Here is a 17,556-nt window from a genome sequence, read left to right as displayed (position 1 = left end):
TAATTTGTTTTAATGTTTATTTATTTTTGAGAGACGGAAAGAGAGAGACAGAGTGCAGGCAGGGGAGGGGCAGAGAGAGGGAGACAGAATCTGAAGCAGGCTCCAGGCTCTGAACTCTAAGCTGTCGGCACAGATTCTAATGTGGGGCTCGAACCCACTAGCTGTGAGATCATGACCTGAGCTGAAGTCAGATGCTCAACCGACTGAGCCACCCAGGCACCCCTGGATATTGTCTTATTGCTGACTTTAAAGGACAGTTCCCTACTTCAGTACCTGATGAGTTTCTAAAGTATTTACATGTTGTTAGTTGTATGAACTTATATGTCATAAAAAGGGTTCTGTTTCTGAAGAACTAAAGAATATTGTTGTATTTTAAATTTTGATGCTTGCATGTACTTTTTCTTTTGAGTCCTGGTGACTTGTGAAAGTTTCGGTCCAGACCTCCTGGGGGTGGGTGGGGAGGTAGTTGGTTTGTCAGAAGATAGTTAGTTTGTCAGTTACTTCTCTCATCCTACCTCTTGTAAAATCAGGCAGTGCACTTAATTTTTATCATGGGCCCTCCCTTTTCTTTTCCCCCAGGGACCATTCCATAATTATTCATTCCTGCTCTGATGTGTTTAGAGTAGGGGTAGTTACTATAATCTTTCCTTCCCTGACTCTGCAACACATTAATACTCTGTAATGTCATAGAACTGACTTGAGCGTAACTTGACTGCAGCAGTGGTCTGCCTTTTTCCTACAAATAAACATGGTGATATGGCATCATAGCTTATAATAATCATTAATTTATGTAATATATGAAAGGTCAAATTTGGCTTATGAAAGGCATTTTGGAATGTCACTGTGCAGTGTGGGTTAAGTAGATGAAGTAAAAGTTGAACTTATGACCACTTGTGTTTATTTTGGCAAACTTGTATTAATTTCCAAGAATATTCTCCTTGTCATGATACCTTGTTTTGTACATGTGATAAGTAGTTTTTGAAAGGTGTCTTTTTTCTCCTCTCTATTAACTGTTTTAGTACAGTCTATCTACTTTTTAAAAATTGTTTGGTCTGGGGGCACCTGGGTGGCTCATTCGTTTCACCATCTGACTCTAGGTTTTAGCTCAGGTCACCATCTTATGGCTTCGTGGGCTTGAGCCCTGCATTGGGCTCTGCACTGGCTGTGTGGAGCCTGCTTGGGATTCTCTGTGTCCCCCTTTCTCTCTGCCTCTCCCCAACTTGTGCTGTCTTTGTCTCTCTCAAAATAAATAAACTTAAAAATTATTTAATATTTAAAAATGTCTAGCAATGTTTTTCTTGTCTCTTTAGCTTTGTTGATAGAGGTTTAGGTCAGAGTTTCTTACAGTGTGGTTTGTGGACTATTCATTTCCTGTGGTGCTTGCTAAAACTGTAGAATGCTGTACCTCACCTCAGACTTACTGTTTCAAATCCAAGAGTTGGACTAGGGCATTCTCAATAGGAATCACAACTGATTCTTCTGTACTTAAAGTTTGAAGACCACTAGTTGAAATTAATTAGTATTCTTAAAGATGAGAATGCTTTTTCAGCACTTGTGTGAATTGACTTCAGGGCTCCTCCAGGGTTTGAATTATTACAGTACACCCAACTTAACAGGGGAGCAGAATCTCTTTGAACACATAGGCTTTCTTTTGTTTCAGGTGTTTCTCCCCATCAGTTCACTGATGTGCTGTCCTGTCTTAAGGGAAGTGCCTCCTCCCTCAGGCTTTCAGGGTCAACATCTGTATGCAAACTCAAAGCTTCAGGTGCATGGATGGGAATAATTGCTCCCTGCCTCCTCATCCCCAACATCAGTAGGGCAGATTTAGTCTTCTTTTTAGCCATTGACTCATATATCAAGGAGTTGGGAAACAACTATATATGCTAAGGTTACAGTCTTCCTGTTTCTCTTTTTGGGGTGTGTGTATATGAATCATTTCTGAAAATTTTTTTGCGTGTGTGTGTTTGTACCAAAGCATATGAAAACTTATGTACACTTTAAAGAAATATAGTAACATTACTACTCTTTGTACCACCCTGGACATGAAATAGAACATTTTATTCTAGAAATTTCCTTTGCGTCTCCCTCAAACTGCCCCTTCCTCCCACATCCCATTAGCTGCTATCTTGACTTTTCTAAGTTAATGTTACTGTGGTATATTTACAAAAATAAATAAATAAATAAATAAATAAATAAATAAATAAATAAATGAAATGGAAACATCCATTTAAAGTATATAATTAGATGAATTTTGACAACTCGACAAGATTCCCTTATATCACCCTTTCAGTTTAGTATCCCTATACTCCCTGTACCTCGTAACCATTGATCTGATTTCTATTAATATAAGTCAGTTTTGGCTGTCTTAGTTCTTCACATAAATGGAATCTTAAAATTCCTGTTTATTACATTTAACATTTTTTTGCTCAGCAAAATGTTTTTGAGATTCAGCCACGTTATTACATGTTAGTAGTTCCTTTTTGTTGCTGAGTAATATTTCATTATATGAATATTACAAACTGTGTAAACATGTTCCCATGTTACACAGAACCATGTGTAAACATGGTTCTTTTGGTGGGCTTTTGGGTTGTTTCCAGTCTGTGACTCTTATGAGTAATATGGCTACATGTACATTTGTAAGTAGATCTTTGAGGAGACATATTTCATTTCCTTTGGGCAAGTACAGAGGAATATAATTGTTATAAACTATTACTAAGTGGTTATTCAAAGTGGTTGTACTATTGTACATTCCTATCAGCCACTGTGTTAAAGTTGTTCTCCAATTATGTCATCATTTGGTATTGTCAACTTTTATGTTTTAGCCATTTTAGTGAGTATGTGGCAGTACCTCATTGTGGTATTAATTTGTAGTTCCCTAATGACTAGTGGTTTTAAACTTTTTTTCATATGCTTATTGGCCACTTTTGGAGGAGTTTTATATATTGCTTCTCATATACAGTTGACCCTTGAATAATGTGGGGGCTGGGGTGTTTAGCCCCCATGCAGTTGAAAATCTGTATAGCTTTTGACTCTCCTAGAATTTAACTACTAAAAGCCTACTGTTGACTGGAAGCCTTACTGGTAACATAGTTGATTAATACAGTAAGCTAGGGAAAAGAAATGTTACTAAGAAAATCAAAAGGAAGAGAAAATACATTTATAGTACTGTACTATATTTCCTGGAAAAAAAAAAGCCACATATAAGTGGACTTGCACAGTTCAAACCTGTGTTGTTCAAAGGCCAGCTATTTTATCCAGTTTTACATTCCCTTGGGATCAGCACTAATCATAACTAAAAAGTTAAAGATGTTGCTAGAGCTACATTTTAGAAGCAAGTACTGATATGCTCACAAAACAAAATGAAACAGCATAATTGCCTGAATTTTATCATTTTTTAAACGCCTGTTAAAAAGATCACTGCTGAAGAATGAAAACCCTCTTCTTCATGCCTCAAACTAACATTAAATTAATGTCTTTGATAATTAATTACACAAGAGAAATCTTTTTTGTTGCACAGGGTACAGAACATTTTGTTGCACAGGGTACTTTGTTTGCAAGTTTGGAAAGAACTTGCAGGACCAATGGCGGGTGGGCTGAATTGTGGAGAGGTAAGCAGTTGGGTCAAGAAAGATTTTTATTACAGTTTTGGTCCATGGGAGTACAAGAAGGAAGAGACTGATTTGAACTGGAAAAGGAAACAGCTCATACTTGCTGGGTTTTTGTTGGTGCTCTTCAGCCTTGAAATGGGCGGGGTGGAGATGAGTGGTACTAGGCCCGAGGCAGGATTGGCTGCTTAACCGAGAGCTAGGTCGTCAGTGAAGCTGGAAGGACGTGGAGGAGAAGAGAGGGACCAGGAATGAAGAAACATTAGTGGCCAAGTCCATTACTATGGTAACACTAATGTGAGAACAATGCTACACTCTCATATACACAAGATTATGTGTTATAATTCATGCCAGAATACATGCAAAATCAAATATCTTGTTTCTTTGTGGTGGAGCTACTTTGGGCTCCACAACTTTGGGCTGATGGTGTGGGGCTTGCTGTGTCCGTCACTGAGCATTTGAACTGGTCTGGTTTCTCATCAAGAATGCCCTTGAAATCTTCTCATGAGGCCTTAGACAAAGGCTATGGGGCAGAGCAGGGCTGAGGAAGAGGATTTAAAGAAACCTGCAGCAGTCTACTGTCTCAGGTTTAAAATTCTCAATTTTTAGAGAGAGAAGCAGCTCTTTGCACAAGCTTTGTGGGGTCAGTGGATACTTGGTGTGCCTATTCGGGTCATAACATGCAGATTCTCAGAAGTGACTTCCAGGCTTCTTTCCTAGGGGGCCAGGGCTTCAAATAGTGATAAGACTGCAGAACTAATAGAAAACTGACAGCATGTATTTCCATTCCTGCTGGTGGCATCAGAGGAGTGGTACCCTTGCACCTGAGCATGTTGCTGGGTAGATGAAGGCAGCATATGGGATGGGTGGGTTTCCATGTAGGAATCACAATAGCCCCCTTAGGGCATGCAGTCCTGTATGAGGACATGTGGTCCCAGGAGCCTGTGAATATTGGTTTTCTTTGGTGTTGACATTGGCTTGCTCTTGGCCATCTTGAAGTTGGTTCAGGCAAACTCTAGCTCAGGGTCTGTAGTTTTCTGATGGAAATGAATACATTTCCCTGCATTCTTGGCTGTGCCTGTGGCAGTCAGGAACCTTCTACCCGTTGCACTGCTGGAAGAGATAGTAGAGCTCATAGAGCTGTTTGGGTTTAATGTGCAAAGGGAGGAGGCCAACCAACAGAACCTTTGTTCTTCCTCTCCCTCCTGTCTTAGGGTTTCAGGAGGCTTTCTGTGGAGAAGAGGGAATGGGGCTCTGGGAGGGTCTGGAGATAGGGAGTGTGATGGGGAGGTACTTTGAACTGGCTGTTTTCATGTATTCCTTACTGATCAGTTTTATATCTTATACAAGTAATCTGTTTATATGTTATACAAATAAATGTTGTTACTGAGTTGTAGTAATTTATATATTCTGAATGCCATACATATATATACATACATATAATTTGTGTATATACGTATATTTCCCCCCTTAATGTGTAGCTTGTCTATTGCTTATCAGTTTATTTGAAGTCTAAACTATTTTAACATTGATGTTCATTGTTCCTTTTTTTTCCCAGTTAGTGCTTTGACCTAATTTTCTTGAACCTTAGTTTACAATTTTTTTCCCCTGTATTTTCTTCTAAAATGTTTTATTATTTTAACATTTACATGTAGGTCTGTCATTTAGGTAGAGTTTATTTTATTTTATATTTTATTTTACTTATTTTATTTTATTTATTTTATTTTATAGAGAGTGCAAGTGGGGAAGAGGGGCAGAGAGAGAGGGAGAGCAGGCTGTAAAGTCAGTGCAGAGCCAGGAGCGGGGCTCGACCCCACGACCCCACGACCCTCAGATCATGACCTCAGCCGAAATCAAGAGTCAGATGCTCAACTGACTGAGCCACCCAGATGGCCCAACAGTTTATTTTTGTGTGTGCTTTGAGGTGTAAGAGTCAAGGTTCATATGAAATAAATAAACCTTTGAGTTGCAGTTCATTTATACTTCTGGAAACACCAGAACTTAACTGTCCTAATGCTGGTAAGTTATTCAGTTACCCCCACCCCTCCTTCCCTTTTTTTTAAGTTTATTTATTTAGTTTTGAGAGAGAGAGCACAAGTGGGGAAGGGACAGAGAGAGAGGGAGAGAGAGAACCCCAAGGAGGCTCCGTCAAGTGCAGATCCCAACATGGGGCTTGATCTCATGAACCTTGAGATCATGACCTGAGCCTAAATAAAGAGCCAGATGCTTAACCGACTGAGCCACCCTGGTGCCCACAGTTACCTTTTTATGTTTATGGACGATTAAGACTTTTTTCCTATGAAATTCACGTTTGTTTCTCTTGTTTTTTCTTTTTTTCCTTTTTCTTTTTGATTTGAAGGAGTTCTTTATAGTCTAAATACTTTTTTTTTTTCTACTTACATATTTCGCAAGTATCTTTTCCCATTTTCAGATGTCTTTTTACTCTCCTTATGGTGCCCTTTCATGAATAGAAATTTATTTTAATTTAGTCTTGTGTAATTAGTTTCCTGAACTTCCATACCCTGTTTTATAAAGATATTTTCTTTTATTGCCCCCTATTGTTTTTCTTGTTTTGCCTCCAGTATTTAAGTCTTATTCTACTTGGATCTGAATTTTATACATTGTTTGTGTAGGTGGCCAAATTCACTTTTCCCCTATGGAAAACCAACAGCTTTTCTGAAAAGTTCCTCCTTCTGTCCATTAATACTCCACCTGATGACAATACTTTTTTTTTTTTTTTCTTTTTAAAGGAAAGCAGGTCTCCAGGACTCTCCAAGTATTTTTTATTATAGTTTTACTGAAGTTTGCATAAATATAAGTAGGCATAATTTTATTATGTTCTATTGTATCACTATTATGCACTAAAGCCAAAAGCCAACCAATGGCTTAGATGTAAGCAGTGCTAGGAAATTAGTAAAATTTAGATGAACAAGGTTAATTTGACAGATGGTAGAGTTTCACAGAAGCTAACTTAAGCACTTATAACTTCAACCAAGGAAGTAACTATATGTGTATCAAGATATTCTTGTAATGTATTATTGTTAAACTTTGGAAGTAGATTTTATTGCTGTTGTCATCCACATTACATCTGTGATCCTGCTATTCAGTTGATAGCCATTGTCTTAGAGTGGTGTTCTCAGCTTTTTTGTTGTAAAATCTTCACAGATGTGCCTCCAAATTTGATCATAGTTTAAAACAAGTTTGTTTTTTTAAAAATTTTTTGCTAAAGCTCTGTAAATGTAATTACTACAGTATCTCTCAAGCAGAATATTGTGTGATTTAGTGTCGAGTGGAGTATACTTGCTGTGAATAACAGGTAACAATTATAGCTTACTTTTAAGTTAGTGCCCAATTAATATTATTTATTAGAACCTGTGAGTACTTTGCCTTGTGAACAGATCTTAGGACCTGGACATTCAAGAGGGTGAGTTAATGCTATGTAGTGTGATAACTGCTTTTGCAGACACCTCGAAACAGTATTATATACTGGAGTAATAATTGTGTTGTAATTGTTACTACCTCTTTTAGGGGTTGTTGCACTCTGTTGCGGTGAAGGTTTTAGACCTTTTCAAGCATGCTGCACAGAATATTTAGTATTTGAAACCGTGTTACAAGCACACAAAAAATTTAGAATTATTTGGTAAAAAGACAGCAGATAGGCCTAGCTGTTGGGCAAGATTTCTGTGAGTTTGTCAGTTTGTGCTATGTGAACTTTCAATACATGTATTTAAACTGTTCACATTTGGGCTATGTTGTACAGTAAAATTTGGCTGCTAATACAATGTGTTTGTACTTGTTAACTGGGGAAATTTTCCAAGGTTTACTCTTTGATTTTTGCTTTCTTTGTAAGCTGTCTTGGAGAGATCAATGTATTTTCTCACTCACATATATGTTCATTACTACCTAATTTGTATATTCAAAATTAATTAAATGTTACACCCTTACATAAACTCTAGTTTCCGTTGCCTGTTGTACAGTTCTGCTTAGATATTCAGGCATTCAAGTATTATTTCTTTGTTTTAAGCAAATTGAGAAATAAGTAGTACACTAAAGTCTTCTAGTTTGGTGGTGCGGGAGCCAGAAATGCATATATGATATTAGACGTATTTATAAGATGTATTGGTAGGACCAAGGAGAGGAAATAAGAATAGAAAAGGCCTCATCAAGGTGGGAGTGGTTGAAATGAGCTGTGGAAGACGACCAGGCAGATGGACAGTATCATTCTGGGCAGAGAAGTCCATGAGCAAGGGAAAATGGAACAATTTGGTGTCTTCTGTTATCTACCAGTAGCTTTATGTGACTGGATACTGTATAAGAAAAAGTAAATATTTAGTCTTTCCCTGACTCCTGCCACAGAGCTGCTAGAATCCTCAGATTTTACTGTCTTTTGTATGCTAATGAGTTAACTCCTGGATGGGAGACTAAGCAGCTTCAGAGGCTGTAAAACCAGCCTCAGAAAACCAACCACTGTGATTAGAGGGTTAGAACCCTCAGCCCACTGCCAGTCCAGGGGCCGGAAATGAGGGCTGGAGATTGAGTTCAGTCACCAGTAGCCAATGATTTTATCAATCATGCCTATGTAATGAAATCTCTGATGCCTTCCGTACTTTTCATAAGTGCTCAGTTAATCATAGTTCTAGGATAGGACTTAGCATATATGATTAATTTTTTCCTTTCTAATTATTTTTGGGACTTACTGTCTTCAAAATACAGAAATACAACATTAATATGTTGTTAGAGTATAAAAGTTGCTTTTGAGGAAGTTGTATTAATAAGGATCCAATTAGAACCCAAAAACCACACAGCAATTTGAATGTCAGGGAAAGTTTAATACAAGGAAGTATTGACCAGTAACATGTGATTAACTACAAAAATATGAAGAGAATGCTGAAGAATAAAAGAAAGAGTAAACTTGGGAGAGGTCTGTCCTAAGACTGAGATTCAGTTCCTAATGTAGAATTTGTGATTGAAGCCCACTGGGATGGGGGACATGTTTGCTGAGGTGCTGAAGACTGGGACATTTCTGCAAATAGTTCTTTTGTTTTTTTTTAAGTTTATTTTCAGAGACAGAGTCGTGTGCCTCACACGTGTGAGGGCATGTAATTGGGGGAGGGGCAAAGAGGGAGGGAGAGAGAGGGAATCCCTAGCAGGCTCCATGCTGTCAGTACAGAGCCTGACACAGGGGCTCCATCCCACAAACCGTGAAATCATGACCTGAGCCGAAACTGAAACTCAGATGCTTATCCTACTGAGCCACCCATGTGCCCCTAAGAATATATATTTTATTTAAACTGCAGATTTTGTAGTCAAGAATATGACTTGATTCACAAAAGTTTTGATTACCCACATGTTTTCCAGAATATAGGTGCTCTAAGTTAAAAACACTGTCTATCCCAGGGCGCCTGGGTGGCTCAGTGGGTTGAGTGTCCAACTTTGACTCAGGTCATGATCTCACATTTCATGGGTTTGAGCCCTGCCTCAGGTTCTGTGTTGACATTTTGGAGCCTGGAGCCTGCTTTGGATTCTGTGTCTCTCTCTTCTCTGCCCCTCCCTGGCTCATGCTGTGTCTCTCTCTCTCTCAAACATTAAAAAAAATTAAAAACACTGTGCCAAAATATTGGTATACTTGGGTTTTTGGAACTCAAAATGCATGTATTTAACTCTTTATAGACTTACATGATAATGCTGTGTAACAATACTTTGGGGGAAATTACAGGTAGAATTTCTATTTATGATGCATTTCTGTTATCTGCCAGTTAATAAGGTTGGGGGGGGGGTTCTGTTAGGGGCATGGATATCATGCAGATGTTAGATTTATTGTAGGCTTGGGGTGGCAGGAAGGGATATGAACTCTGAGGTGAGGAAGGATGAAAACCAACTATATCTTTACTTCCTTTTTTTTTTGTATTACATGAATGCTTAAGATTGTGGCTCTGGGATTCTATAAAACAATAGGGAAAATCTTCTTTCTAAATTTAGAACTTCTGGAATATTTAAGCCTAAATGTAAATAGTGAAGAATGAAAATGCATGCCTTCAGATTTGTACACCCGTAGAGGTTTGTGGTTTGTTTGTTGTAATGCTAAAGTTCTGTTAACCCAAGAAAAGATTGAGATAGACATTGACTCCAACCATTCATGGGGTTATGATATAGATAATCTGCATTTGGAAATTTCAGCAATATTGTACTTAGACTCATGTTACCATAGGATTGACAAGACCAGAACTAGGAAATGAAATTTTTTGTGGAATTCTAGATAGAATGTGGAGAGTGTGGAAAGTTGGCTTTGTAAGTGGGCCTGATTTATGTATTCTTCTTCTTCTATCTCCAGTAAGCAGTTAGTACGTCTTTCCTATAGATGAGTTCAAGCCCTATAATCTGACTTACTCCTTCCTGTTCACCTCTGCAAACTGCTATATTCATTTATTCAGTCAATAATTGTTGAGTGCCTAACACATGCCAGACACTGTACTAGTTACTAGGAATACATTTATGAACAAAATAGTCTGTGCTGTCTTCAGACTTAGAGTCTGGTGATTAATTAACCATGGTATATTACTATAATCTGTGGCAAGTGCCAGAAGACCCTTTAATCTTAACAGAAGGCAAATGGTAGGTAAATTCGGGTTGGTAGATAGGGATAAAGAGGATTTAGACCATGAGAGACTCTTAAATAGAGAGAACAAACTGATGGTTAAGGCGGGGGTGGGGGGTGGAGAGGTGAAAATGGGTGGTGGGCATTGAGGAGGGCACTTGTTGGGATGAGCACTGGGTGTTGTATGTAAGCAATGAATCATGGGAATTTACCCCCGAAACCAAAAGCACACTGTATACACTGTCTGTTAGCCAATAGATGGGATCTTTTGAAATCAGTGTTGTTCTAGCACAGAACTTCCCCCATAGAACAGTAGAAGAGCCTAGTGCACATTGAAGGTTTTCACCATGTCTTCAGTCCATTGAAGTACTCAGAGTATGTTTTTGCTTTTGTTTTGTTTTGTTTTGGCTTATATAGCTGGTTAGAGGCAGAGGCAGGTTTGGGGCTTACAAAGAAGTTACATGGACATATTATGTGTTTGGAATTATCTATCTAGGAAGTTAGGGGATTTCTTGTTATGGTAAAAGATAACATGAACTAGGGCACTTTAGTGGTATCAGTATATCCAGAAGGTATTTGCAAAAATAGACATATGTATGGTTATGTGCCTTAAAGGCAGCAGTATAATTAATTCTTTTTTTTTTTTTTTTTTTTTTTTTTTTTTTTAGTGTTTATTTTGAGGGGGAGAGAGCCAGAGCGCGTGCGAGTGAGTGGGGGAGGGGCAGAGGGAGAGACACTGTGAGTCCGAAGAAGGCTCCAGGCTCTGAGCTGTCAGCACAGAGCCCGATGCAGGTCTCAAACTCACAAACTGTGAGATCATGACCTGAGCCAAGGTCAGACACTTCACTAACTGAGCCGCCCAGGTGCCCCTAATTAATTATTCCTTGATAGGTGACTTTGAAGTACTACATAGTGCCTAGCAATGCTTTTAGTGAATGTGATCCTGAAGTTTAAGAATGCCTTGGGATTTTCTATCAAATTAGTATTTTGTCCCCTTTTTCTTAAAAAACTTGAAAGTGTTTTTAGAGATCATCTTCAGACTTGCCTTTTTTTCTCCTGAAGATGGAAACCTTTGACTTTCTTTTGCATGAAACCAAGTTTTATTTATATTTGGAAATTCAGGAGCCAATGGCTGACTTATGAGTTATTCACCATTTAATGTAGAAAGCTTTCTTGTCTTGTTGTCAGTGGGGCTCTAGTTTTTTTTGTACCATTAGTTAAGTATTTTACTTGAACATAGTATTGGATTTTTGCACTGGGTTTTCACTTTTCACTGATTCTTTAATCTTCAAAATCAAATATCATAGAGAAAATATGGAAAGGGTGTGCATGTGTGCACATATTAAGTGAGATGATAAACGTAGCAATTAAAACAGTCTGGCATACAGCAAGAGCATAATAAATGCTTACCTTCTTTCTTTGGTCTAAGCCAGGGTCTTAGCCTTTCTTTGGTCTAAGCCCCTTTTTTGCATCCTCAGAAGTTATACCAATGTTAAATATGGTGTATATTTACTGAAAAATATTTAAAACAGACCCAACATTAGGTAGGGTCAACTGTGGAGGGAAACAATTTCTGTGGAACTCTCTGGTTCTTAATTTATATTGAAATTACTGATGCTTCTTTTTCCCAGAAGTGTGTATAGTATTCTGTTTTGCACATAGTGGGCACTTAAGGATGTCATCATGCAATAAAAATAACGTTAAGGAAGGAATCTGAAGGCCTGCATGCAGTCTTGGCTTATTGATTTCTATGGTGTTTGCACCTGCCGAATTTCTTTGAACATTTTGTCTTGCCTTTCTTGGTCCAGCACTGTGAACAGATTGCACCCTCCTCCTTATACTTTAGTATATAAATTCATACAGAAAAGAGGAGCTCAGAAAAGGAGCTCTAGAGAGGGAGGTTGGTTGTATCCATCTTGGATCAAAATTGCTAGTCCAGGAGGAGAGAACCATATGCAGGACATTTTTAGTTGAGGATCAGGGTGTATGCAGACCAGAAATTCAGTAAATAGAAAGGTGCAAACCTTGAAAGAAAGACCAGGGTCTTAATTACAACAGAAATAGCAACGACAACAACATATAATTGCAGGAAATGAAGGTGCAGGTTTTCAAAGACAGGAAAAGCACAGCTGGATGATGCCAGGAACAAGAGAAAACTACAAATGAGGTGGCTTCTGTACCATAAACTTAGATTTTTTCTCATAGCTCATCTCTTTTGATCTCTCTCCCATTTCTTGCTAACTAAGCTAAGAAAATTTTTTCACCTTTTCTCCTTCCCACTCAGCCTTCTTCCCCACACCATTTTCTCCTCATTGTTTAATTTTCTCTCAGAATTCATGTGATCACAAACTATGCTAGAGATACTCCTGGATTGTTTTTTTCCCTAAGATACTTAGCTGACTTTTTTGTGAAAGAGAAACAAAACATCAAACTATAACTACAAATTAGAAAATTTCAAACGCATTGCTTCTGTTTATTAAATACTTGCTGCACTCTGTTGTTGTGTATTCTTGCTGCACTCTGTATCAGTCAACTGTCACCATAACAGGCCACTCCAAAAGTTAGTGGCATACCAAAATACTATCATCGTGCTCACAGATTTGCAGGTTGGTTGGGGTGGCTCTTCTCCACACATGCCTCATTCTTCTGGGGCAAGTGGGCTACCCATGGTCATGTTCTTTTTAAGAAAGCTGCAGAAGTTCAGGACGGAAGCCCATCCATGCAAGCACATCTCATATCTGTGTGCATGGCTATCTTTAATATGTTATTGATCAAAGCATGTAATATGGCCAAGCCCATCATCAGTGCAGCAAGGAAATAAATTCTCTCTAGGGGAGGAAGTTAAAAGTGGCAGAGTGTGAGGATATAGAGATGAGAGAATTAACACAGGCTCCTGTAATCTTTTCTGAGCTTTACATTTATGTTTACATTTTACCTTGTAGTCATTAGTGTATATGTATACTATTTTGTGTTCTGTCACTTTAGTTTAATATGATTTTGTAAAGATAATTTCTATGTAGGTTATATATTTTGCTATTTAAAAATACACAGTTGTTTGCTTAACTCAAACTGTGCCTCTTGGTCCATCTGTATAAAAATAATATGAGATGCTTATTAAAAATATAGATCCCTTAGCCTTAACCCCGACTGCTCTGGAATTGGGGTCGGGGCCTGAGAATCTTCATTATTATGAAACTCATCAGGTCATTCCTCTGCATATTCAAGTTTAGAACCTCTTCCTTAGTGGGAGGACATTTGTATTGTTTCCATTTTTCTAGCATTATAAATAATAGCCAGCAACATTTGTATAAATGACTAATTTGGGAGGAGTATTCAGTAGTCTTTCCCTGATCCATGACCAAGTAATTTGCAGTTGACAGAAATAATGTTCCATGCAAAGAATGGAGTTTGGAGGGCTGCTAGTGGTGAAATTACAAACAGGCTTAAGAAATCTGTTCAGTTTTTTTTTTTTTTAATTTTTTATATTATTAGAGAGAGACAGAATGCTGATGAGTGGGGTAGGGACAGGGACAGGGAGAGAGAGAGAGAGAAAGAGAGAGAGAGAGAGAGAGAGAGAGAGGCAGTGAGAGAGAATCTCAGGCAGGCTCCATGGCCAGTGTGGAGTCCAATGCAGGGCTCAATCCCATGATCCTGGGATCATGACCTGAATTGAAATCAAGAGTGGACATTCAACCAAATGAGCCACCCACACACCCCAAATCTTTTAAGTTTTTTGATGTTCACTAAAATAAGACCTTGAATTAGATAAGAAGAATTTCTGTAAATATTTTCTACATCTTTAATTTGTGATGTTGGGTATTGAGTAACATAGTCATGGTTCCATTGCTAGTTCTTGCTACTGTTTTAAATGAACATAGAAAAGTTGACAAGTTTAAAGAGAATTTTTTCTCACCTCTGTAAATTTGGCAGTTTGATATTTTTACTCAACTAATTTATTCTTCCTGGCATTTTATGTGACCTTGTTTATATACTATATTATTTTTCTTTTATTGTCAGATAGTCTTGGTTATTTCAGCTCTTTAATAAGGTTATTGGAAATGAAAATGCACTGATACCATGGTGGATACTGACAGTGCTTATCCACTATGCGTTCTTTTCTTTTCTTCACACACAGAATCTTGATTTCATTTTTATTTTTATTTTTTAAATGCTTATTTATTTATTTATTTATTTATTTATTTTTTGAGAGAGAGAGAGAGAATGAGAATACAAGTGGGGGAAGGGCAGACTGAGAGGGAGATACAGAATCTGAAGCACGCACCAGGCTCTGAGCTGTCAGCACAGAGCCCGCTGTGGGGCTGGAACCCACGAACTGCAAGATCATGATCTGAGCCGAAGTCGGATGCTTAACCAACTGAGCCATTCAGGCTCCCCTAAATACTTCTGGGTATATTTCTTAAGAAAAAAGATGTTTTCTTACATAACCATAGTGTAGCTATCAAATTCAGGAATTTAGTAGTAATAAAATATTACTAAGCAGTCCATATTCATATTTCTCCAATTGTCCCAGTAATGTCCTGTATAGCATTTAGTGTTAGATGCAATTTGATTTCCCACGTTACATTTGATTGTCATGCCTTTGTGGTCCTCATTAATCAAGGAACTCATTCTTGGTCTTTTATGGTATAGATATTTTGGATATAATAGAGTAATTATTTTGTAAAATGTTCCTCAGTTTGGATTTGTGTGATGCTTCTTCAAGTTTAGATTCTGGCTGTGCATTTTTGGCAGGAATACCTCACTCAGGTGATATACTCTTCTTGGTGTATCACACAATATGAGGAGACATATACTGTCATTTTCTCCAGTTATTGGTAATATTAAATTTGATTACTTGAGGTGGTGTCTGTTATGTTTCTTCATTATAAAGTTATTCTTTCTCCCTTTCAAATTTGTAGTAAGAGAGTTTGAAACTATGCAACTATACTGTTTCTCATCAAACTTTCACCCAATAGTTTTAGCATCTATTGATGATTCTTGATTGAATTATTACTAACATGAGTGCAAAATATTTTCAAGAAATATTTAAGCAGATCCTTTTATTCTAGTGTGACTTATTTTTCCTATCATTTCCATTGAGCTTTCTCTGTTTCATGGTGCTATCTTACAGTTTGGGGGAACTTAAGTTTTAAGAAATATGGAGATGTAGGAAGGAACGTGGTCCTAAGTAGGGATGTTCAGGGAAGGGTTTGATAGTGGAATCCCATCCCTCTTTTCTCTTTTCCTCTCTAACAGAGTATAAGAGATCGTATAGACCAACAGATCTGAAGTAAATGGGGACAAGTGATTAATTCTGTTTAGGATCTTTTATGACAGATTAGAGAATGAGATGATCTTTTTCCTCAAAGAGATCTTAGGGTCCCCCTGATGTCATATACCTACTTACTGCATGGCCTGCCTTTTGACATGTCTTTTTCAAACATCTCAGGTGCATGAATGCTGACTAGTTAGAGCTGCCTGGGTTTCATTCAGTGGCCCCAGCCTCTAGGTAAAGTAGTCCAATGGATAAACCTGTTGTCCTTAATTTTGCTCAGGGTTAGCCATTGTGCATCTCACTCCATTTCTTATTAGGCACTCCACTGCCTAATTAGGCAGTGAAGAATGGGCCAGAAACTGTTAATTCAGTAAGACTTCTTGGGAAGTAATATAGAAGTTCCCTTTTGGAAACATGGGAATGGAGTTAGGGCTCCCCACAGCATGGTTTATTCTTCATAAAATAATGAAATTTGTTGAGTCTCTCTCAAGTTCTAATTTTTTTCTTCTCTATACTAGTTTATTTTTTGTCCCTTCCCCAAAGGTCATTTATTTTTTGTCCTTGAATATTTTCAGATTTTAAGATGTAATGATTTCGGTTTTTCTCCTCTAGCACCAGCAGACATTTCTGAATCAGCTGAGAGAAATCACTGGGATTAATGATGCCCAGATACTACAGCAAGCCTTGAAGGTATGGCCTCTGTTTTATGGCATATAGTTTATTTACTCCCTCATCTCTACTGCATACCTTATTTGAAAGGTTTTTAGTTACGTTATGTGGTATAGTAGTAGAGATATAGGAAAGAAATTTTGTAATGTAAGAGCCTTACTTTATGCTATAATTTTGAGCATGTTAGTTTTCACAGCCCAATGTTTCAAGATACCTTGGGGGTGACAGATGATCTCTGTCAATATGAAACACTTTTCATGCAAAATGGAGGGATATGAATCCAAATGCCATGGCTAGAGTGGGGTGGGGTGGAGAAATAATGGGGAGGGAGAGGAGGATAAAGAAATAGGAGATTAATAGAAGGTCAGAAGCTTACATTTTTTTTCTTTCCAAGAAGAAATAAAACTTGACTAACGTTTAACTAATTGCACCTTAAGAACATGCAGTCGCAAAGCTGTTAGTATATGCAGTAAATGAAGGGCATCGTTCTGGTTGTATCTTCTCAAGTTCCCTCATTTCCACATGGAGAAGCCCAAATGAGTCAAATCACATGGATATGCCCATTGAAAAAGATCAAGTAGATGAAAGATGTTTAAGAACTAGAACTGCATTTTAAAGTTATTTCTATATTGCTACTAATGGCTAACAGCAGGATGACATTTTTGCTATTGTAAGGCATACATACAGCTTCAATCCTTTGCAACGTGTTCCATGAGACAAATTTAATTATGTAATTTTTGATTCTGAGCCAAAAGTCTGTCATTTGTTTCCAGAAATAATTTTATCTTTTTAGATGATTGTAATCATCATAATAACTAGCAGTTATTAAGCACCTATAGCACTAGGTGCTATTCTAAGTACTTTTGTGGCTAACATCCTCCTAGTAACTCTGTGAGGTAGGTGTTACATTCATCCCCTTTTATTTTTTTTTTAATTTTTTTTTTTAACGTTTATTTATTTTTGAGACAGAGAGAGACAGAGCATGAACGGGGGAGGGTCAGAGAGAGGGAGACACAGAATCTGAAACAGGCTTCAGGCTCTGAGCTGTCAGCACAGAGCCCGACGCGGGGCTCGAACTCACGGACCGCGAGATCATGACCTGAGCCGAAGTTGGCCGCTCAACCGACTAAGCCACCCAGGCGCCCCCCAATTTTTTTTTTTTTTTTTCAACGTTTATTTATTTTTGGGACAGAGAGAGACAGAGCATGAACAGGGGAGGGGCAGAGAGAGAGAGAGGGAGATACAGAATCGGAAACAGGCTCCAGGCTCTGAGCCATCAACCCAGAGCCCGACGCGGGGCTCGAACTCACGGACCGCGAGATCGTGACCTGGCTGAAGTCGGACGCCCAACCGACTGCACCACCCAGGCGCCCCAACCAATTTTTTTTTAATGTTTATTTATTTTTGAGACA

General features: G+C 38.1%; 1 protein-coding gene across 5 annotated transcripts in view; it reads left to right on the top strand.

The window, feature by feature from the left end:
* Nucleotides 1-17,556, top strand: part of USP25 (ubiquitin specific peptidase 25) — a 151,889-nt gene that overhangs the window by 10,932 nt on the left and 123,401 nt on the right. For all 5 annotated transcript variants that reach the window (XM_043593836.1, XM_043593832.1, XM_043593833.1 and 2 more), the window contains one exon: nt 16,088-16,165. In XM_043593836.1, coding sequence (XP_043449771.1) covers nt 16,088-16,165 — 78 coding nt within the window. Of the gene's footprint in view, nt 1-16,087; nt 16,166-17,556 lie in introns of those variants that run through there.

The sequence above is a fragment of the Prionailurus bengalensis genome, chromosome C2, assembly GCF_016509475.1.
Source record: "Prionailurus bengalensis isolate Pbe53 chromosome C2, Fcat_Pben_1.1_paternal_pri, whole genome shotgun sequence".
NCBI lineage: Eukaryota > Metazoa > Chordata > Mammalia > Carnivora > Felidae > Prionailurus > Prionailurus bengalensis.
Note: the sequence above shows the minus strand (reverse complement) of the source record. Positions and strands in the feature narration are given on the sequence as shown.